The sequence below is a fragment of the Mustela erminea genome, chromosome 7, assembly GCF_009829155.1.
Source record: "Mustela erminea isolate mMusErm1 chromosome 7, mMusErm1.Pri, whole genome shotgun sequence".
In the NCBI taxonomy this organism is placed as follows: Eukaryota; Metazoa; Chordata; class Mammalia; order Carnivora; family Mustelidae; genus Mustela; species Mustela erminea.
In genome coordinates this window covers 110,479,605-110,503,239 of record NC_045620.1, presented here as the reverse complement: position 1 = coordinate 110,503,239, position 23,635 = coordinate 110,479,605, and the positions used below count along the sequence as shown (strand labels likewise).

The window sequence follows — 23,635 nt, the reverse complement described above, 5'->3', positions numbered from 1 at the left end:
GGGCCCCGGAACCATGACCTGAGCTGAAGGCAGAGGCCTTAACCCCCGAGCCACCCAGGCTCCCCTACCTTTTTTTTTCTTTTTTTTTTTTAAAGAAAATAGAAAAGTTATTCCCAAGTCAATGACAAATGGATACATACACCATGACCCAAAGAGATAACTAAGAAGCAGTTTGAGGGGTACCTACATGGCGCAGTCAGTTGAGCATCTGCCTTTGGGTGGGGCCCTGATCTCAGGGTCCTGGGATCAAGCCCCAGGGCAAGCTCCCTGCTCAATGGGGAGTCTGCTTCTCCCTCTCTCCCCTGCCCAGCTCGTATTCTCTCTCTCACACACAAAATCTTTTTTTAAAAAGAGGAGTGGTTTGAAACACATAAGGAAATGAGGAATTTTTTTTTTAAGATTTTATTTATTTATTTGACAGACAGAGATCACAAGTAGACAGGCAGGCAGAGAGAGAGGGGAGGAAGCAGGCTCCCCACTGAGCAGAGAGCCCGATGCGGGGCTCAACCACAGGACCCTGGGATCATGACCTGATCTGAAGGCAGAGGCTTAAGCCACTGAGCCACCCAGGTGCCCTGGGAAATGAAGAATTTTATTGAATCATTAGTCTAACCACCTCATTTTTCAAATGAGACTAAGACCTAGAATTATAACACAGTGAGTACAGTGGTTCTCAAATCTTGCCATGAGGACTATCAGAACTTTGATAAAAATATCTCCAATTTCAGAAAACTAGGAATGATTGCCAATCACTCTTGGGAAGAACCATCTTTTATTCTGTGAATATGTCTTGTTTTTTTAAGTGTTCTTCTAACCCTTTTAAAATTTATTTATTCATTTGAGAGAGAGAGAGTGACAGAGGGCACAAGCAGGGGGAAAGGTGGAGAGACAGGAAGAAGCAGACTCTGCCCAGCTGGGAGCCCAGTATGGGGCTCAATCCTAGGACCTGGAGATCATGACCTGAGCCAAAGACAGAGGCTTAACCATATAAGATACCCAGGCGCCCCATCCCCCCCTCTTTTTTAATGAAAGGATGCTAAGAGGTTTTTTTTTTTTTTTTTTTTTTAATCTTATGTTTCTTTTTCTTCCTTTAAGTTTGTTTATTTTTAGTAATCTCTACAGCCAACTTGGGGCTCAAGCTCACAACCCTGAGATCAAGAGTCAGCATGCTCCTCTGACTGAGCCAGCCTGGCACTCCTCTTCATGGTTTCTTGGTGGAGAAAAGTTTGTGGGGGTGCCTGGGTGGCTCAGTTGGTTCAGTGTCTGCCTTTGACTCAGGTCGTGATCCCAGGACCCTGAGATAGAGCCCCACGTCTGGCTCCCGGCTCAGCAGGAAGCCTGCTTCTCTTTCTCTCCCTGCTGCTACTCCTCCTCATGCTTTCTGTCAAATGAATAAATGAAATCTTCAGAGGAAGTAAGAAAGAAAAAAAAAGGAAGGAAGGAAGGAAGGCAGTAAGGAAAGAAGGAAGGAAGAAAGAGAAAGAAAGAAAAAAGTTTTTCAGATCTACCTAGTTGCCAAAATCCAAGTCTGGAATCTCTAGTTAAGAACAAAATATGAAAGGGTTCCTGGCTGGCTCAGTCGGTAGAGGATGTAACTCTTGATCTCAGGGTCTTGACTTCAAGCCCCACCGTGGGCACAGAGCTTACTTTTAAAAAAAAGAAGAATGACTCCACCTAGTAAAAAAATAGAAAAAAACCCCCACAGAAACAGACAAGAAAGAAAGACAGACAAAGAAAAAAAAATGTCTATCCTTACTAAAAATGCAAATTAAGACAACATGCTATATTTTTCAGGAGTACAGTGAAATTGGCACTTATACACAGGAATGGGAATGTGAAATAATACCATATATTTGAGGGTCAACTTTGCACTATGTTGTTTCCTTCTTTTACAAAGCACTTTTATAGCCTATATACCCCCCCACACACTTTAGAATATATAAAATTTAATTCTTCCAAAATATCCTTTAACTTTTTACTAATTCAGATAGAACATTTATAATTAGCATAAAATTTTAAAAAAATTTTATTTCAACAAGGCTCCATGCCCAGCATGAAACTTGAACTCAATGACCCTGAGATTAAGAATCACATGCTCTACCAAAGGGCCAGTCAGGCATCCCAATTACTATATAATTTTGATATAGTACGGAGTATGGTCGCCTGTGTGACTGATCTTTCTTTGGCAAAACGGTCCCCAGCAATTTGCACCTCATTAGTATGGAGTATGATTCCCCACAGTCCATGATCACTGTCTCAGCCTGTGTTTATAGCCATATCCCAGCATGAATATGAATTGGAAAAAGTATTGAGTTGGGAAGACAGGCAACATATGTTCTCATCTTTTTTTTTTGTTCTTATTCTCATCTTTATTATCAACTAATCATATTATCTTAGATGTGTTACAAACTTTCTGGGCCTCATTTTTCTCTCATATCAAAAGAGGGCTCTAACTCCCAATGATCTTACTAAATGTTGGTATTCACTGAATATTTACTATGTGCCAGACATTATACTTTGTGTTTTACATATGTTAACTCTTTTTTTTCACTTTGTAAATAAAAGCAAACTGCTCACTTCTGAACAAACCTCTGCCCCTTCCCTTACGCCATTATCCTTATAATATTAATATTCCTTCATTGTTTCTGTGGCCAGTCTAGTTCTACCTATGATAGTCCTACTCATACTTAAAAACTTAGCTTACCTGTATTACTTCCTAGAACCAGAGAAATTAAATTATTTGCCCAAGGCCATCCAGCTACCTCTTTGATGAATATAGTCTGAGTTAATGAAAAGAGCAATGACCTGGGACTTAGAAGACTTGAAATTGAATCCGGTCTCTGCAATTTACTACTTGGTTTTAGAAAAATCACTTAAGTGTTTTAGACATTTGCTGCCTCATTTGTATTCATTGATGTAATATATGTTCAAGCATACTTTGAAAAATGATTCAAAGCTAATAATCATAATCCAATTCAAAATTTTGAGTTATTTTGATAGCAGTGTTTTATGCTCTTCTGTACTTAGCTCAATTATTCCATTGGGTTATATGGATAAGATTATTCATTATCCAGGGGTGCCTGGTTGGCTTAGACAGTTAAGCATCTGCCTTCATTTGGCTCAGGTCATGATCTCGGGGTCCTGGGATTGGGCCTTGTCTTGGCCTCTCTGCTCAGTGGGGAGTCTCCTCCCTTTCCCTCTGTGTGCTCTCTCTCTCAAATAAATAAAATCCTTTAAAAAAGATTATTAATTATCCATGTAATATTAAATTGAGAATGTAAAGACTTTCTTAAATTATAAAAAATAATTTACTTTTGCTACAGAAAATGGAAAATATAGAAAAGCAAAATGAAAACAATAAGCCTACATGGTTTAACTTTCCCAGTAAAATATTTGTCTTGTTCACTGCTGTAGGCCAAGCATCTTAGAACAGTGCCAGGTACAAAGTTGATGTTCAAGAAATAATTGCCAAATGACTTATTTATTTTTTAAGATTTTTTTTACTAATTTAACAGAGAGAGAGAGAGAGAACATAAGCAGGGGGAGAGGCAGAGCAAGAAGCAGGCTTCTCACTGAACAGGGAGCCCTACGAGAGCCAAAGGCAGATGCTTAACTTTTGGGGGGCAGCCCAGGTGGCTCAGTCAGATAAGCATTTGCCTTTGGTTCAGGTCATGATGCCAAGGTCCTGGGATTGAGTCCTGCACAGGGCTCCTTGTTCAGCAGAGAGTCTGCTTCTCTCTCTACCCTTCCCCACTGCTCATGATCTCTCTTTCTCAAATAAATAAAATCTTAAAAAGAAGAAGTTTGGGGTGCCTGACTGGTTCAGTCAGAAAAGCATGTGACTCCTCATCTTTGGGTTGTGAGTTCAAGCCCCACATGGGGTGCAGAGATTAAATAATTTTTTTAAAAATTAAATAAAATTAAACAAGTTAGCTCATGCTGTACTGTTGACTAGGACTGTGAGCTCTGCAGTCCAACCACCTGGGTTTGAATCCTATTCTCTCTACACACACCAACTATAATTTTGGGCAAGTCACTTAACTTCACTGGGATTCAGTTTCCCCATATGTAAGAGAAATGACAATAATACCCACTTCATCCAGTTGTGAGAAGTATATGATATAAGCCTGAAAAATTATAGGCTTTTTTTCATGATTACAAGTATCAGGTTGATTTTGGAAATTATATAATAGCACAAATACCAGGCTGTGAATTTTGTGAGGGCAGGGTCCAAATCCATCTCATTAACTATGGTATACCTAGTTCCTAGCATAGTTGGTATCATACAGTAGGTGCTTAATAGCTACTGAATGTTGTTAAATAAAGATATAAATGTTATTCTTAATCCCACCACTCAGATATAACCATTATTGATAATCTGAAATGTATAGTTCTAATTTTTATCTATGCATATATCACTTTGGAAAAAATTGTATCACATAGTTTCATAAAAATCTTCTGTTTTTTACTTAGTATATGTGATGGTTAATTTTATGACTCAATATGATTGCTCCACAGGACCAGACATTTGGCCAAATATTATTCTGGGTGTGTCTGCAAGGGTGTTTGGATGAGATTAGCATTTGAATCAGTAGACTGAGTAAAGCAGATTGCCTCCCCTGTTATGGGTGGGCCGAGTCCAATCAATTGAAGACCTGAATAGAACAGAACAAAAGGCTGAGCCAGAGTCAATTCCTCCTCTGTGACGGCTTGAGCCTGGACATCATTCTCTTCCTGCCTTAGAGCTATAACTGAAATATTGGCTCTGCAGGTTTTTTTTTTTTTTTTAAAGATTTTATGTATTTATTTGACAGACAGAGATCACAAGTAGGCAGAGAGAGAGAGAGAGAGAGAGAGAGAAGCAGGCTTCCTGCGGAGCAGAGAGCCCAATGCGGGGCTCGATCCCAGGACCCTGAGATCATGACCCGAGCTGAAGGCAGCAGCCCAAACCACTGAGCCACCCAGGTGCCCCGGCTCTGCAGGTTTTGAGCCTGTTGCCTTTCAGACAGAATCTATACCATTGGCTCTTGGGTCTTTCAACTAGTCAATTACAGATCTGGAGACTTCTCAGCCTCCAGAATTACATGAGCTGATTCCTTATTTTATATATTATTTTGTATGTATCTGGCATTGGTTATGATTCTCTGGAGAACGCGGACTAATACAGTGTATTACACCGAAAACAATTTCCCAAGTCCTTAAATATTCTACAACATTTTAATGTTTGCAATAGTATTCCATTTCATTAGTATCCACTACTGTAAGAAATTTACATGCTTTTCATTTTTTGTATTATAATGCTGAAGTGTATATACATTCTATAGATATTTATGTATATCCCTGATTGTGTCCTTAGACTAATTCCATTAAGTGCAATTACTGGGTCAAAGAGTGTAAAAAAAAATAATGTAAAAGCTCAGGTACCAAGGTGGCTCAGTCAGTTAAGCGACTGATTCTTGATTTCAGAGTTGTGGGACCAAGCCCCATGACAAGCCCTAGGGGCAAGCCCCTGTAAGACTTCATGCTCAGTGGGGAGTCAGCTTTGGGATTCTCACCCTCTCCTTCTGCCCTTCCCCCCTGACCCTCCTAAAATAAATAAATCTTTTTTAAAAAATGTAAAAGCTGGGGCACCTGGGTGGCTCAGTGGGTTAAGCCTCTGCTTTAGGCTCAGGTCATGATCTCGGGGTCCTGAGATAGAGCCCTGCATTGGGCTCTCTGCTCAGTACGGAGCCTGCTTCCTTCTCTCCCTCTGCCTGCCTCTCTGCCTACTTGTGATCTCTCTCTGTCAAATAAATAAAATCTTTAATAAATAAATAATAAAAAATATAAAAACTTTTAAAACTTGTTGCCAAATAGCTCTCCAAAATGGTTGCAGCCACTTATATACCCATCAACCAGTCCACAAAGGTACTTGGTTTTCTGCACCTTCGTTAACACTGGATCAATTTTTTTTAATCTGCCAAATTTCACTTTTAAGATGGATATGTTATTTTTTTTAATTTGCATTTTTTAATTTACAGTGAGATTCAACATTGTGATTACTGGCAGTTTGTCTATGTCCTTTGTTGATTTTTCTGTTGGGGGTGTTTTTTCTAGCTTAGCGATTTTTAGGATATCTTACTATATTAAGGACATCAACTCTTTGTAGTATTCACTGGTACATTTTTCTGAATCTCATAGTTTTAACAGTCAAATGATTACTTCATCTTGAATTTATCTTAGTATATATAAATTGGAAACTGTTATTAGTCATTCAATAAATGGTAATTTAATGACTAAGTGCCAGTCATTGTACTTGGTGATGAAGATAGCTATAAAAGATGCTGAAAGAAGATATTTTATATATCTATGTATATATATATATATATATATATATATATATATACACATATATATATGGCAAGTGCTGGGATAGAGGTAAGTACAAGGCATCATGGGAACACACAGATGTTCGCTTATCTTAGACTGAAAGAAGAGATCAAGAGATTCTCAGATCTTCTACATCTCTGCTCAAATGTCACCTTACTGAGGAGGCTTGCCCTGACTACCCTACATAAAATACCAAGTACCACACACCCCATCACTCTTAAAATTCCCAACTCTGTCTTAAGCTGTCTTCTCCTCTTCATAGTGATATATCAACTGCTGACATGTTATTCATTTATTTATTGTCTTCCTCCCCATCAAAGCATCCCTCTCCCTGCCAGAATGCCCTTCCCCTAAGAAAATCAGTTCCATGGGATTCAGGTCTTTGTTTTGTTCACTGCTATATCCCCAGCACCGAGAACAGTGCTCAGTATCTTGAAGGAGCTCAATTCAATTTGTAGTAAATGAAGGACAGAAAAGGAGGCTCTTCTCTGTCAGTGCAAGAGACTTTTCTTCTTATCCAAGGATTTTCCTCCCTGCCTCTGTGCTTCCCTCTCTGCCTCCTCTTCATTGAATATTCCTTTCTGAACCTTCAACTCTCCCTCTCTCTCTTACTCCCCTGCTTGACTGATCTTCCCAGCTCAATATTAGTGTTCCCTAATCCCTTCTCACTAGACTGATCCTTTTTTTTTTTTAAGATTATATTTTTAAGTAACCTCTACACCCAACGTGGGGCTTGAACTTACAACTCTGAGATCAAGAGTGGCATGCCTTATCAATGGAACCAGCCAGGCACCTTGCTAGATGAACTTTTTAAAAGTAGATAAGCAGAGAGAGGTAAAGAAGACATTTTATACAGAACATTTTAAGCAAGAGAATGATAGAATGACTCCACTGCCATCACCAAAAGCTGTGGGACTCCTGCACACAGCAGCCTGCATCCCAAACCTCATTTAAAACAATTCAGTGTGCACCTGCTCTATGTCAGGCTATGGGGGATGTGTATAGAATAATGTATTGAGTATTTACTATGGATGCCAGGTACTATCCTGACCGCTTTACATATATTAATTTACCTAATTCTCCCAACCACTCTTCGGTAGAAGTACTATTAGTCCCTATTTGCAGTTGAGAAACAGAGACACAGTAAAATCAAGCAAGTGGAGAATCAGGTTCAAACCTAGGCAGTCTAACTTCACAGTCTGTGCATTTTATCATATTATACCATTTTACCATATTATAACCTTGTTAAGAATATCCAGGGTGATTTGGAGGACAACAGAGAGGTACTGCCTTCAGCAAAGTAGATCTGACAGGGTTTGGTTACTGATGGATATGGGAGGAGGGAAAAAAAGAGAGATCTAGTGTGGATGATGGTACCAATCATCTAAAGAGGGAATAAAGGGTTGGAAGAGAAGGAGATGGCCTTAGGGGGTCAATAAATAACATGCCTTTTCCTGCCTGAGTTCAGAACCCACAGGCTATAGATGCAAGAGGCAGAAGGACACCAAAACATGGCCTTTTTTATTAAGTTGATAGTTACTGTGATTTCACGTGTGATGTGCTGCCAAGGGGGCTCACTGATGCTTTATCCCCTAATTAAACATTTACCCACGTGGTCCCAGGCACAGGTAGAGAGTAGAAAACTCGACCTGGGCTTTGGTTTCAAACTTTGAACAGCCAACTCCAAAAGGAGGAATTCAGAAGGCACAGAGCAACAGTCTTCCAGGTTCTTTTATCAGCTCTCAGCAGAAAAGTCCCCTTATGGGAACATTAAGAACAAGGACACTTGTCGGGGGGGGGGGGTTGGGAGAGGTTGGTAAAAGAATACACATTTTCAGTTATGAATAAGGTCTGAGGATCTACTATATAACATGGTGACTAAGTTGATTATACCATATTATATAACTGAAATCTGCTGAGAGTAGAAAAATGTTCTCATCCCCCCCCAAACCATCATTATAGATTTTAAATATCTTATAATTTGTCAATTTTATCTCAATAAAACTTTTAAGACAGAATAAGCCTTCCCCATCAGCATTTCTTTTTTTTTTTAAAGATTTTATTTATCTGACAGAGATCACAAGTAGACAGAGAGTCAGGCAGGGAGAGAGGGGGATGCAGGCTCCCCGCCGAGCAGAGACCCCCGATGTGGGACTTAATCCGGGGCTCGATCCCAGGACGCTGGGATCCGACCTGAGCTGAAGGCAGAGGCTTAACCCACTGAGCTACGCAGGCGCCCTCCCCCCATCAACATTTCTGAAAACATATACGATCGACACAAGACTTTTTTGTTTATAAAGGACTTACTTCACATGTTTCCTATGTATTACAGATGATTTGAACTTCTCAGAAATACCTCTTAGGTAAATAAAATTATCTTTCTCGCCCTCCCCCTTTGTCTGGTATAGATGAAGATATCGTAATGCTGCACCCACACTGTTAGTCTGTCTGCCTCCATTGTTACAGCGACGCCTCAGGCTGTAGAAGGGAACCCCGTCCGGAGAGCAGGAGTGACCCTCACTGTGGCTGCATCACTCCCCTTCAGATACTGCCCATCTCTAAAGCAGGGAAGCAAATATGTCATTTACTCTCAGTAAAAGAGAAAATGATAAGGGGAGTAACTTTACATCATTCACTCTAAGTAAGGCAGAAAGTGAGGAGGACAAGTTTGAAGACGCCTATGAAGTTATCCCGGTGGCAACAACAATGACTCTAACCTCTTCCCTGGAAGAATGCACAACTGGATTGTATTTATTTCTGAATAACAGATTCTCAGAGGCCATAGATCTCATTCATCCGTGGTCGAAAAACAGCATCTACCATGCCCTGATTTATAACATCCTTATGGTTGTCAAGGCCATCTTGACTGTTGATCCCCTGGATCTACAGACTGGAATGACTGCCACAAAGGAGGCTTTGAAAACCTGTAACAGTTTCCGAAGAAAATCTAGGATGACAAGTTTTTCTCATCTCGTGAGTAAACAGGGAATAAAGGCTATCAAAGAGGAGGAATTGCACGCGGAAGTCTGCTATGCTGAGTGTTTGATTCTGAGAGCCACCATCACGTTTATACAGGATGACAGTATGTTTGGTCTTCTTAAAAGTGCAATCAACATTGGGTTAAGTTATCAAATATACAAAGACTGTCAACAAGTATTAACACAGATACCTTACAACCACAGCAAAACCTACCAACACCTGGTTGGAGGAGTAAAATTCGGATTTGGAGCATTCAACCTGATCTTATCGCTTGTGCCACCAAAGACCCTTAAACTGCTCAATATTGCTGGATATTCTGGTGATAAGGAGGTAGGCCTGACTTTGCTTCATGAGAGTGCATCCGGATCCCATATCAATAATATCCTAAGTGTTTTGACTCTCCTCTTTTACTACAGTTATATCTATACAGCTGTTGGTGTTGAAAAGGGTCAGAATTCTGCTGTGGAGGACCTCTTCCTAATATACCTCCAGAAATTTCCAAACTGTGTCATACTTAAATTTTTTCATGCACGTTTTAGTATGCTGAAAGGAAACTTTGGAAACGCACAGTTAGTATTAGAGGAGTGCATTTTGATTCAAAACGAATGGAAGCAGGTTCATCACCTGTGTTACTGGGAACTCATGTGGTGCCACATTTTTCTGCGGAATTGGAAGCAGGCTTACCGCTATGCTGATCTACTGTATCATAACAGCAAGTGGTCCAAGGCAATATACATGTACAGTAAAGCTATGCTACATGCTCTGCTTCCTTCGGAGTCTGTCAGATCAGGGAGTGAGGACGTAAACTCTCTCTTCTTAAAAGTGGATAGCCTGAGAATCAAAATCTTGGGAACTTCTGTGCCAATAGAAAAGTTTGCTTCTGACAAGGGTCAGCGCTACGGCACTACCACGGGCTGGTTCACAGTCCAGCCCATCCTGGAATTCATTTACATCTGGAGTGGTTTCCATGTCATGAGCAAAAAATTAGACCTTATATCAAGCTGGCTCTCGATAATTAATAGAGGACAAGACCTTCTACGAGAAAATCCAAATAAAGAGTATGGCACAGATGACATCAGTTTGTTAAATTTACTGAAAGGTCTATGCCTGAAACACTTAGGCAGATATTCGACAGCTGAACAGTACTTTAATCGTGTCATTCAGAAGGAGAAATTGTTAAAATATGACCACTACTTAGTGCCGTATGCTTATTATGAACTAGGGATTCTTCACTATCTAAAAGGAGATTATGACAGTGCAACAAAAAACCTAGACAACATAAAAAACTACAAAGACTATTCCATGGAAGCCCGATTACAGTTCAGGGCTCACATAGCTCTTGAACAAATAGCCAAAGAAAAGTGACGGTTTTGACACAGAGTGTGGTTTTGTTTATTTTAAGTGAAGTATCTGCAATCGGCAAGGTAATTAACAGAAAAATCATCTCTTTGTGGAAGAAATCCAAGAAGAGGCAGCTGCTAAGTATCTGATCAGTAACAATTAAGAAAGGAATTGGCCATTACTTTTCCCTCTTTCCTTCTCCTTACCTATAAAATGGAATGTCTTAGACTGGCAATTGGAGTCATGCACATTCTTGAAAAAGAAAAGGCAAATGATGTACAGTTGACCCTTGAACAACACGGAGATTATGGGTGCTGACCCCCACGCAGTCAAAAATCTGCATATAACTTCTTACTCCCCCAAAACTTAACCACTAATAGTCTACTCTTGACCAGAAGCCTTATCAATAACAGTTGATTGACATATTTTTGTATGTTGCATGTATTACATACTTATGTTCTTATAATAAAGGAAGCTAGAGAAAAAAGGTCAAGAAAATCATAAGAGAAAATATGTTTATAGTATTGTACCATAGCAAAACAAAAATCCATGTATAAGTTAATCCTCTCAGTTCAAACCCATGTTGTTCAAGGGTCAACTGTATATTATGAAATATACTCTCTCTTATACGTTATGGATTTTTCAATTATGTTAGATAACATTTTCAAAAACTCAAAAAATATGTTTTAACATCTCACTTGATAATGTATACAACTTGCAAATAAAATAGGAAAAGTAGCTACACCAGGAATCTCAATGCCCTATAAATGTTTTCACTGTTAAAAGAAAAAATATTTAAGGTCTTACTGACATTTCAGAACAATGGTGCCCCGAACAGCAGTCTATGAATGTTTTTCCCTCTTCATAGCAATTTTTTTAAAATAGTTTGCATTTTAAAGATTTTATTTATTTATTTGACAGAGAGAAATCACAAGTAGATGGAGAGGCAGGCAGAGAGAGAGAGAGAGGGAAGCAGGCTCCCTGCTGAGCAGAGAGCCCGATGCGGGACTCGATCCCAGGACCCTGAGATCATGACCTGAGCCGAAGGCAGCGGCTTAACCCACTGAGCCACCCAGGCGCCCCCTTCATAGCAATTTTTATTGGCTTTTTATAACAGAGAAGATATTTCCCCCATGTCTATTTTGCCTTTTACCTGTTGTAGTTTATTTTACCTTTTTTACTAGGAAGCTCAACTATGGATATATAGTTTGCCACAGGGTAGAGAAGAACAAGCCTCACCCCCTTCACACACACACACACACATAGGCAAACCGTTTGAAGACAATCGGAGGAAGCAGGGAGGATAGATTCACTGGGTAGGAAAAAACAGGTTAGGCCTATGGAGGGAGACTTGAGTTACTTACTGGGCCCACCCTTAGTTACCCTCCCAAAGGGTAGGGTACAACATAATTAAACGCTGCGGGTCTATCCAGTTGCCATTGTTAGTGGGCTAATCTAAGAGTAAACAGCAGCTGGAGGCATGGGGTATTGCTTTACCTGCCTTGGGGGGGTAAAATCCGTACCTAGACCATTTAATTTCCAGGCCATTAAATCTGGCTTGAAGGCATCCTCCCTTGGGAAGTCACCCTCAGAAACAGACCTTGCTGGGAAAGTCTGGTTTGCTAAAATGAGTGAAACATTATTTTCAAAGCTTTGGGTGTCCAGGCGATCAAAAATGGAGCACAATGAGGAGCTAGTATTTCAGATTTAAAAATGCTTGCTTGGAAAAGCACGGTCCTCATTAACTAAAAATAGACTTTCAGGTGAACAACTGTGCTTAAGGTTTCCTCCACATTATTTAATTAGTACGATGGCGAAGAGGGCTCTGGTCTGGTTGCCCGGATGAGTATCCTTGCTTGGGTACTAGCTAGTCATGTGCTCCTGGGCCTCTGGGCCTCAGTGTCCCTGGCTGTAAAGCAGGGTTAATAGTTCCTCTTCCATGTTTTTTTTGTGTTAATATTTGAGTTAATACACATGTGCTGTTCCTACTACTACTATTACTAGTAGTAATAATAAGAATACATTGTTATTCAGTGCAGAGGACTTAAATCACTTTCTTAGAAGAAGCCAAGCTGCCTTCTTCATACTGCTTTGCCAATCTGAAACCTGACCTGTTTAATTTGCTTTTTCTGTTCTTTGTTGATCTTGGTCACTTACGAGAGAAGTAACTCCTGGCTAAATTAGTTTTGTGCTTTGTCCCAGCTTCCAATGAAGAGCAGTTTTATTACCTGGTTAAGTAAATGTATGTGGAATGCCTACTATCTGGAGCTTAAAACAGATACTATCTGGAGTTTAAGCTTAAAACGGTTGCTTAAACAGGTAGGAGTCTGTCTCCAACACAAGAAATCTGAAGGCAGGTAGCCCAGGTCTGGTATGGCTCTTTTATTTTTCTGCATGCCATGCTGGCCTTCTTGTGCAGGTCTCCTTACTCAATGCAAAGAGACTACCTCATCTCCAGGCCTTATGTCCAAGCTAGGCAGGCTGGAGGAGGAATGGTTAAGGAAGAAAAAAGGCTTTCTCTTTCTTAGGACCCTTTGTCTTTTTGTTTCGGAAGAGACAGCCTTCCCAGGAATTTCCTTGTAGATCTTACTGGCCAGGAATATTCATGGGGCCACTTCTACTTGTAAGGGAGGGTGAAGATTGAGTGGTAGCTTTCCAGCCTCATTAGGAGGTTGTGGGAAAGGACTGTTAAATGACTCAACCTACAGTAACTGCCTCAATACATACGTAAATAACAAGATGCTACAAAACGGTATAGGAAGGGCACTGTGGAAAAAGCAGCAAGGTGACAATGAGACCAAGGAATTGTCTACAGAAGACTATGGGGATCCAGGAGGAAATCTTGCAATTGGCATTTCCTTGGTGAAGTTGCTACCCAAAGCCCAGCTTTCCGACCCTTCACTGGCCCAAGGGTTGACTAGACACATCGGGGCTGATTCTTACCAGGCAAAATCACAAGAGATTAAGGTACGCTTTACCCTGCTAATTGTTTATTTATAGTAGGGTCCATTTCAGAGTTGCAAACTCAATTTCCTGTGGGATCAGACAACTGATGTAAACAATATAAAGCAGCCAAACATAAAATAATAAAAGTAGTTGTGAAGAAGAGAGAGGAAATCTAAAAGCTTTCAAATTAAAAAATATATATATTAAAAAAAATTTAAACTGTGCAGATATAAAACCATCTGCATGTCCTGATATGACCCATGGTTTGTGATTTCTGGTCTACTCCTTTCTTTCTTTTTTTTTTTTTTTTAAAGATTTTATTTATTTTTATTTGACAGAGAGAGATTACAAGTAGGCAGAGAGGCAGGCAGAGAGAGAGGAGGAAGCAGGCTCCCCGCTGAGCAGAGAGCCCGATGCGGGACTCGATCCCAGGACCCTGAGATCATGACCTGAGCCGAAGGCAGCGGCTTAACCCATTGAGCCACCCAGGCGCCCTGGTCTACTCCTTTCTATTGACTAGAAAGTGCTCAAGTTTCCCTGTCAAGAATCACCTCTCCTGATAAACACTCTACCTAGAAAACCAGCATGGAGGAGTACAGGCAGCATGGTGAGCATGGAATCGGAATAGGAGGCAGATAGGTTTAGGAATGTCTATTCGGGGCCAGGGTGGGTCATGATGAAGCATCCGTTCCCTACAACATGTATCTATCTCTGGAAAGTCCCCGCCTTGTGGATCCAGGGTCTGTGAGAAATACCTCCCAATCTTTGGCTAACTGACCTTTCTTCTTCCATGTCTTCTGCTGCCAACCCTGGGGTGCTGAATGTACCTAGTATGGTATCATACATTAAAGCCTCCATTTACTACTAGAAAATCCCATGCCAGTCCTGCGTCCAGAGAATACAACCAGGTCTCTTAGCTTGGAATTTTGGTCATCCTCACATTCTCTGGTAATCCAGATTATAGATGTTCTCTTTGTACAAATGAATCCCAGATTGAATCACATCCATTTTACTTAACATGTAGAGTTAGTTTATAAGAGCACAGAGGAGAGACCTCACTGTGACCTTCCTGTGCCATAAACATAAATAAAGTGTTATTGAAGCATTTTTTTATTCCAGGAAGAAATTTCTTATCTAATTTAGTAAATATAATAACTACTTGGAGGCTTGAGATCCTGAAAAAACAAAGAGGAAGAGGGGGTTATGAATGAAGAAAAGAACAGAGAGAAGCTCTGTTAAAGGATCTCAACATGCCCTTGCTCCAATCCAATCAATCACTAAATCCTGTTTGTTTTTCCTTTGAGATATTTGTCAATTTCACTCCTTTTTTCTCCTCCTTTTTCATTTCCACTGCCATCAGCTTAGGCTAGGACTTCATTATGTCCTGTCTGGAATATATATATATATATATATGTATATATATATATGTATATATATATATATACATATATATATCTCCTGTCTGAGCTGCTGCACCAATTTTTAGGAGCTCGGTAGTCAACATCTTTTGTTTTTCTAAGGAAATTCCAGAGAAAAATAAAAATAGTTAACCCCACTTTAGTTTTTTTCAAAACAAAATCTATGTGAAACATGTATATTCATACCACTTAGACTGATTATGTCATTGACTAATCTAATGAACTAATGAACTAATGAACTCAATGTAAACAATGGCACTGATTTTTAGCCAGTATAAAGATATCAGCTGAGCATATCTGAAAAGCAATGATTACAGAAGTAGTTTGCTAAACCTTCATGCCTGACATGGGTTTAGTGCTTTAGAGTTCACAAAGTCTGTTCAAAGCGTTTTCATCTGGGGGAAAACAACTCTAGCTTCACCTTACTGCTAGGGAAATCAGCTTTCTCTGAGGTGGTAAAAATCTCCCCTTTAGGCAGGCCTGGGCAGCGCTGGGCAGAGCAGATAACTAATGAATTTAGATACACTGCCTCCCTAAATCCTATTTCCATTTGGAAAGTGTTTCTGGAATTTTTTTGTCCTGATATCACTGGTTTGTTTGGATAGAGAGGCTACATTTTACATAAAGTTTCATGCTGTATATATATATACTCTGTACTTCCCTGTTTTCTCCACCTCTTAGTTCTCTGCATCCTTTCTAATATACTGATTTAATCACGTTATTCCATTACTCAATTTTTTCCCAATCTCTTTGGTATAGTTATTCACTCAAAATGAGTTAATATCTGGAAGTTCTTAAAGTAGTGCCTGGCACATATTAGGGGATATATAACTGCCCAAGAAATGAAAATTCAGTTCAAATTGAGCACCTACTACATGCCAGGCACTGTGGTAGAGGTGGGATATATAGTAGTAAATAAAACAGACACAGCCCCTGCCCTTAGAGTTACAGTGCTTCTCAGTGACTGTATGGCTTAGTCATGAACATTTGTTGCTGACAGCATGTTATGTCATCTAATCTTACATTTTCATTTATAAATGCAGAAAGTGAAATCTAAGAGGGCTAATGACATCCAACGTCACGAAGCTGGTAGAAACACAGTGGTGTGCGGGAACCAGTTTAAACTGTCGTAAAAGAGCCCATTGTTAAATATTCAGGGATTTCTTGAGCCTGTTGTTAAATCATTCGTGCTCTGAAAACAACCACAGTGGGAATATTTATGTAGAAATCAGCAAATGGTACAAATCAAGACTCCTTCTTCCAGGAAAACCAATTTACCAGAATGCTACAGATTTAACCAAACGAAGCCAAGGTTGGTAAAACTTCCTGTCCACTGCTTTTCACTCCAACCTACATCTCCTTTGATTAGGTTTTCTGTTCCATAAACACAGAATTTTTTGTGGTTGGTTCATTACTTATAATCAAGTTCAAGGGCTACCTCTTTAAGAAGCTTTTCTAAGAACCCGTTCCCCAACCCTTCCCATGTATTACCACCTTAGGTAGAATGATAGCTTACTTGTTTACAAGTACAAAGAGACGTGGGAACCATGTCTTACCAATTGCAAGGTAAAAGTTGACATTATCAATTTCCCAGAGGCAAGACATTTTTAAAATTAGCTTTTGAATTCCTAGCTGTTAACAGAAAGTGTAGCATGGGTAGGTACCCAATGTACGCTTGATGAATAAATGCAGAAATAAAGAACTGACACTTTTAGTGGGTTCTACTTGTTGAATGAATGAAAAAAACCAGAACATTAAAAAAAAAAATCTTCCGTCAAAATGACCAGTTATGGAATGCCTGGGTGGCTCAGTGGGTTGAGCCTCGGCCTTGGGCTCAGGTCATGATCTCGAAGTCCTGGGATTAAGCCCCCCCATTGGGCTCTCTGCTCAGTGGGGAGCCTGCTTCCCCTTCTTTCTCTGCCTGCGTCTCTCCCTACTTGTGAACCCTGTCTGTCAAATAAATAAAATCTTTTAAAAAAAATGACCAGTAATTTTTTTCTGACCTTACCTTGCACGAAATAGAGTCAGCAAATTACTACCCCACCCCTACTCATTTTCTACCTTTTTTTTTTATGTTAAGTATATTCTTTTTTACTATTATGATGCAGAACTGTGAATTGAAAATTGTGATAGTCCGTCCAGGGCAGGGCAGGTTTATCTTTGTATCAAGATAAGGTGGTAAAACTATCGACAACTTTTTTAACTCCTGATTTTCTTCAGGGAAATTAAGAAAAGGTTCTTTAAACAAATGTTTCTTGCTGGGACACCTGGCTGACTCAGTTGGAGAGCATGAATTTTTTTTTTTTTTTTAAGATTTCATTTATTTGACACAGAGAGACAGAGATCACAAACAGGGAGAGCAGTAGCCAGAGGGAGAAGGGGAAGTGGGAAGTAGGCTCACTGCCCAGCAGAGAGCTGATGTGGGGCTTGATCCCAGGACTCCAACACCATGACCTGAACCAAAGGAAGAGGTTAACAGACTGAGCCACCCAGGTGCCTCAGAGCATTCAATTCTTGATCTCAGGGTCATGAATTCAAATCCCAAATTGGGTGTACAGATTACTTAAAACAATACGTCTTGCTAAAATGAAAATGTACTCCAAAATCTAGAATAAGCAGTTTTTTTAAAAAGATTTTATTTATGTATTTGACAGAGATCACAAGTAGATGGAGAGGCAGGCAGAGAGAGAGAGAGAGAGAGAGAGAGAGGGAAGCAGGCTCCCTGCTGAGCAGAGAGCCGGATCCCAGGACCTTGAGATCATGACCCGAGCTGAAGGCAGCGGCTTAACCCACTGAGCCACCCAGGAGCCCTAGAATAAGTAAGCAGTTTTACACTTGGCAGAGGAAAGGGTTTTGTGTGTGTGTGTGCATGTGTGTGTGTGTGTGTGTGTGTGTGTGTGTGTGTGTATGACGGTTTCCGGTTGGGGGGGTGCAGATATTAGGAAGGAGGGAAGGGGAAGAGAGGAAGAAAACTAGAAAATGTAAGAGAAGGGACATCAACTGGTCTGAGGGAGGCACCAGGGGGACAAGGGTAGGGGTTGCCAGGGAAAGGAAATGGCACCCTCTGAACTTGTTGAGGGTGGACTATATAGGAGAGGGTCTTTCTGTAAACCTGCATTAGGGAGTGGGCTGGGCTCAGTCTGTTATAAATCAGTGATTCACATCAGCCTATGCTGGAAATGATTCTTTATCTGGGAGACTAAAGGGAGAGGGGGAAGAAGAGAAGGAATTTGTCCCAGTCTCTTTACTTTAAAAGGGGTCATTTAAGTTAAATTTGAAGTTAGCTTCCAAAGTCTTTGTGCAGTACAGATAGAAGGCTTAAAATGCAAATGACCAGTTGTCAACAATTGGTTGAAGCTCTTTTGGACTGAATTTTTATGAGGTCATATGTTTAGCTTCACACTTTAACAATTGGTGTGTATGTATTTATACATTTTTTATTGAAGTAATCTCTGTGCCCAATGTGGGGCTCAGACTCATAAACTGGGGGTCAAGAGTTGCATGCTTTTCTGACGGAGCCATCCAGGCACTTCCAGTTGCTATTTATATTAGCTCTTTGTAGATTTATGGAGGACTTAACTGGCATCATCTAATTTCATCTGCTAAAGCCACATTAATCAGCCAATCAACGAGTGGAAGTTGCTAAAGGATTATTTGAAATGATGGCAATAAGAAACAATGTACTTCAAGGATTATGTGAACTCAAATCCCAAATTGTAAGGGAAAAGCTGACTAATTTTCAATGTTCTCTACATCATGGTTTGATAGTCCTCTAATTCGGTTTCCGTAAATCTCCTTTGGCGTTCACATTCGCGAAAACCCAACGTTTAACACTTTATACCATTTTTCAGGATCACAGTTTATCTGGACCATGCGAGGAGCAGACTACATACCTGAACGGAAATCTGTGGCAAAAGCGAGTGTTTTGGACTTTTCCACTGCGGGGATGGTGAGGGGCTGCTCGGGAAAGGCCAGGGCTTTCCTAGTGAGGGAGGCACCTCTCACTAGTGAGTGGTGGTCTAGGTGGAAATCATCCCAATCCTATGCTTTTTCTTTCTGGCTTCTCCACCTCCTGCAGGAATGTAGCAAGGGCACATCCTAAAGGAGCAGACGTATTAATTGCCTTACATTAGCCAAACAAATATCTTGGCTTTATCGCTTTCTTCGAGGCACTTTCATCTCACACTTCTAAAGCTTTAGGATTTCCCTGGAGGGTTCTGGGGCTTTGACTCCACCGCAAGGGTGCCTTTCCAAGTCAACTCTCAACGAGGAACTTGGCACGAAACTTTTGTTGAAATGTCCATCGTGAGTGTGACGAGGACTGGTTCTAGCGAACATGGAAGGAGCCTTGTTATTACTACGCAAAAACCTCAGGCTCTGCCCGCACCCGACCTTTATCCCCCGACGCCGGGTAATTCTCAGACTTCTAGGTGTGACCAAGGCCAAGGACTACAAAACAGAGAATTCTGGGGGACGGAAGTGACGACGTGACGCAAAGCATGCTGGGCTCGGGGGGGTCCCGCTGGAGTGACTCCTTCCTCACCTCGTGGTTCCCGCGTAACCGTCGCTGCTGGGAGTTCTTGCTGGTATTTTTCTCCTTTTGGGGGATTAAACGTTAAGTACCACCAGGTTTGAGTGCTGTTTTAAGTATCGCGCAGCTGCAAGCTAGGCAACAGGATCTGCGCTCTAGAGCCTTTGCTGCTGCCCCGCGGTTCGTGCATCCTCCGAACAAGTAAGAGGAGATGGTCAGATCCTGGGCCTCTCCCTGACGGGATCCGGCGGAAACAGCTGGAGAGCCAGGGGGTGGATAGCAAAGGAATTTTCTTCTTCAGCTTTCCCTAAAAGTGGTGCGGAGTGAGCTCCTCTGATCGCTGGGGAGCAGAGTTAAATTTAGGGTTTGAGCCTCTGCTGACCGGAGTTCAAAGCCAGAGTGAGGGCGATCTGGAATGGTCCGGGGTGGTGGAATAGAGAAGTAAGCCGCAGGACCCACCCCGGGCTGGGCCCCGTGGCACCACGGCGTTTCCTGGGCTTTCAGACAGAATTGTGAATATCCGCTGTTTTCCTGCTGTGGAGCTTGAGGCAAATCACAGGGGTTCTCTCTCTCTAGGATGGCCGTTGCTTGAGTGGAACGTATAAACCCGACCTGGTGGTGGTTTTATATCTAGCCAGCTGGCAGCCATGAACGAATGGATGAGGAAAGGCCCCTTAGAATGGCAAGATTACACGTACAAAGAAGTCAAAGTGACTGCCAGCGAGAAGGAGTATAAAGGATGGGTTTTAACCACAGACCCAGTTTCTGCCAAGTGAGTATGGGTCCTCCTCCCCTGAAATCTTTTTTTTTTTTTTTTTTTAAGATTTTTATTTGACAGAGAGAGAGAGAGATCACGAGTAGGCAGAGAGGTAGGCAGAGAGAGAGGGAGAAACCGGCCACCCGCTGAGCAGAGAGCCCGATGCAGGACTCGATCCCAAGACCCTGAGATCAGGACCTGAGCTGAAGGCAGAGGCTTAACCTACTGAACCACCCAGGTGCCCCCCGCCCCCGACATCTTAATGACACTCCTTTGTGCTGCCTATGTTATGTCCAAGCTAAGGAAGTAGATAAATGAAAGGCTAGTTATTCACCCCTAAGAATTGTATTGCCTTTGAATCGAAGTGATGTTCTAAGTATGGATTACCTTGGCAGACCAGCCAAGTTTGTAAAAGCAAGACACTTTTTTTTGTTACTACATTTTATTAGAAAATCTCAAACATACGTAAATGTACAGAGAATAGTGTAGAAGATACTAGCCTTACCTTCCCCTTGTAAACATCTGTAATCCAGTTCTAGATATATAATTTTGTTTGTAAATACCTCAATATATCTTTTGGCACATAAGAACTCTTTAATAACCACAGTAACACTATAATACCTAACAAAAGTAGTAATAACTTCATTACTAACAGTGTGTTTTTAGATTTGCCTGGTTGTCTCAAATATCTTTAATTTGTTTATCAGTTTGGTTGATATGTCTCTTAAGTATCTTAACCTATGCCTGCCTTTTCTCTTCTTAGTTTTCCATGTCATTTATTTGTTGAAGAAATAGAATCATTTGTCTTACAGAATTGAACACATTCTGGATTTAGCTTATTGCATTATCCTGGTGTAGCTTAACATGTTCTTTTATCCTCCATATTTCCTATAAACTGGTATTCCTATCTGGAGGTTTGATTAGGATCAGATTTGGTTTTTTGCAAGACTGATTTAAAGGTGGTGATACACACACACTTTTAATTTTGAAATGATTTTAGATTTACAGAAAAGAGTACAGAGAGGACCCATCTATCCAGCTTCCTCTAATGTTGGCATTTTACCTAACCATGGTACATTCCTCGAAACTAAAACTTTACATTAACTAAACTGCTGTCATTTGGATTTTAACAGTTTTCCACTAATTGTTTGCCTTTTTCTGTTCCAGGATCCAATCTAGGATCCAACATTATGTTTAATTGTCATGTCCTTAGTCCCTCTGATCTGTGACAATTTTTCAGTCATTCCTTGTTTTTCATGACTTTGACAATTTTAAGGAGTTCTGGTGAGGTATTTTGTAGAGTGTCTCTCAATTTCAGTTTGTGTGTTCTTTCTCATAAATAGCCTGGGATTTTAGGTTTGGGAAGGAGTACCAAGGAAGTAAATTCACATCACATTATATATTTTATTTAGTTAGGATTTTTGCATTCGTATTCATGAGTGAGATTAACTTGTAGTTTTATATTTTAACCCTCTTCTCTGCTTTTCGTATCAAGATTATATTAGCCTTGTTAAATGAGTTAAGGCACAGTTTCTCTTTTTATAGTCTCTAGAAGAATTTGGTTAGGTTAGAAATGTTTGAACCTTGGGGTGCCTGGCTGGCTTAGTTGGTGGAGTGTGCAACTCTTGATCTTAGGATTGTGGGTTTGAGCCCCATATTTGGTGGGGAGATAACTTAAAAATAAAATCTTTAGGGGACGCCTGGGTGGCTCAGTTGGTTAAGCAGCTGCCTTCGGCTCAGGTCATGATCCCAGGGTCCTGGAATCGAGTCCCACATCGGGCTCCTTGCTCGGCAGGGAGCCTGCTTCTCCCTCTGCCTCTGCCTGCCTCTCTGTCTGCCTGTGCTCGCTTGCGCTCTCTCCCTCTGTCTCTGAAAAATAAATAAAATCTTTAAAAAAATAAAATAAAATAAAAATAAAATCTTTAAAAAAAAAGTTTGAACCTTGGAAACTTTTGTATAATTTGTTGGTAAAACTGTCTAGGCCTTTTTTACCCCCTCCATGGGAAAATCTTTTAAAACACTTAGTTTTTATGAAAGATTATAGGACTATTTATATTCTTTTTTTGACTCAGTAGTAGAAATTTGTATTTTCTAGGAAGTTTTTAGCACTATTGGCATAAATTTGTTCCTAATACTTTAAATTGCCAATCTTTGCTGCCTTCTTGCTAATATTATCTGTTTGTGTCTTTTTCCTCATTCTAATCAGTCTTGTCTGAGTTTTGTGAATTCTTACATATATTTTTTTAAGAACCAACATTTGGCTTTGATGATCACGTTATTAACGCTTTTATATTCTATTTCATTAATTGTGTGCTTTGTTATTTTCTTTGGTCTGCTTTGAAGCCAGGTTATTCCGTTGTTTAACTCGAAAATTAAGTCTGTACCCTTTCTTCCTTTCCAATACACATTTAAGCCATTCAAAACATTTCAGTGCTTTAACTGCATCCCCCAATGATTGGCTTTAGGCTAGACAAAAGAGTTTAGACGTGTAGGACCCTCAGTGAATACTTATTGAATGAGTACAAACATTTGGTGGTGAGGGGATTATTTTTAAACAGGGAAGTTCTTATTCCTGATTTATAATTGCCTGTTGGGGCTGGCGATGCCTCTTTATTCCATTGCTTCTTTCATAGTTCTATGGGCCTTTATATTTTTCTTTTGCAAATCTGCGCTGAACTTAACTTTTCCGCCCAAGTATTGTCCTTGTGAACTTCCTGGAAGATGGCAGCATGTCTGTGACTGGAATTATGGGCCATGCTGTGCAGACCGTTGAAACTGTGAACGAAGGGGACCACAGAGTCAGAGAGAAGCTGATGCATTTGTTCACGTCTGGAGACTGCAAGGCCTACAGCCCTGAGGATCTGGAGAAGAGAAGGAATAGCCTAAAGAAATGGCTCGAGAAGAACCACATCCCCATCACAGAACAGGGAGATTCACAAAGGACTCTGTGTGTGGCTGGGGTTCTGACTATAGACCCGCCCTATGGTCCAGAAAATTGCAGCAGTTCTAATGAGATTATTCTGTCCCGTGTTCAGGATCTTATTCAAGGACATCTTGCAGCTTGCCAGTGAGAAGCGAAGAATTGTGGATTCATCGATTAAAATAACACTTCATTTTTATTTTTTCCTTCATAAAATGTTTTGAATGTTAAATCTACCATATTATAAGACTTTAAAGCCACACAGTTGAGTGTGTGTGTGTGTGTGTGTGTGTGTTAATTTTCTGTTGTTTTGGAAAAATCAAGTGGATTTGGCTGTGGATTATAAGTGTTAATAAATAAGCGAACTATGGCAA

At 40.5% G+C, this 23,635-nt stretch overlaps 2 protein-coding genes across 6 annotated transcripts in view; both read left to right on the top strand.

Annotated features, from left to right (window-relative positions):
• The window catches only part of LOC116595992 (tetratricopeptide repeat protein 39B-like), a 16,101-nt gene extending 5,087 nt beyond the window's left edge, over positions 1-11,014 (top strand). For both annotated transcript variants that reach the window (XM_032352925.1, XM_032352924.1), the window contains exon 2: positions 8,778-11,014. In XM_032352925.1, the coding sequence (XP_032208816.1) occupies positions 8,947-10,713 (1,767 nt within the window). In that variant the 5' untranslated portion in view covers positions 8,778-8,946 and the 3' untranslated portion in view covers positions 10,714-11,014. The remainder of the gene's footprint in view (positions 1-8,777) is intronic.
• On the top strand, positions 10,755-23,635 carry GEMIN6 (gem nuclear organelle associated protein 6). Of its 4 annotated transcripts, none has more exons than XM_032352932.1 (3): positions 10,755-10,772; positions 20,161-20,356; positions 23,037-23,635. In XM_032352932.1, exons 2-3 carry the CDS (start codon positions 20,232-20,234, stop codon positions 23,410-23,412), a joined length of 501 nt encoding a protein of 166 aa, XP_032208823.1. In that variant the 5' UTR covers positions 10,755-10,772; positions 20,161-20,231; the 3' UTR covers positions 23,413-23,635. The 4 variants fall into 4 exon arrangements, 3 of the variants coding, with proteins under 3 accessions (XP_032208823.1, XP_032208822.1, XP_032208821.1); XM_032352931.1 differs by lacking the exon at positions 10,755-10,772 and adding an exon at positions 19,548-19,639; XM_032352930.1 differs by lacking the exon at positions 10,755-10,772 and adding an exon at positions 19,548-19,785.

Bases quoted from the DNA above. Each gene is read 5' to 3' on its own strand.
- GEMIN6 (XM_032352932.1), top strand. From the start codon at position 20,232: ATGAACGAATGGATGAGGAAAGGCCCCTTAGAATGGCAAGATTACACG. The intron at 20,357-23,036 runs GTGAGTATGGGT...TTTCCGCCCAAG, and splicing joins ACAGACCCAGTTTCTGCCAA to TATTGTCCTTGTGAACTTCC.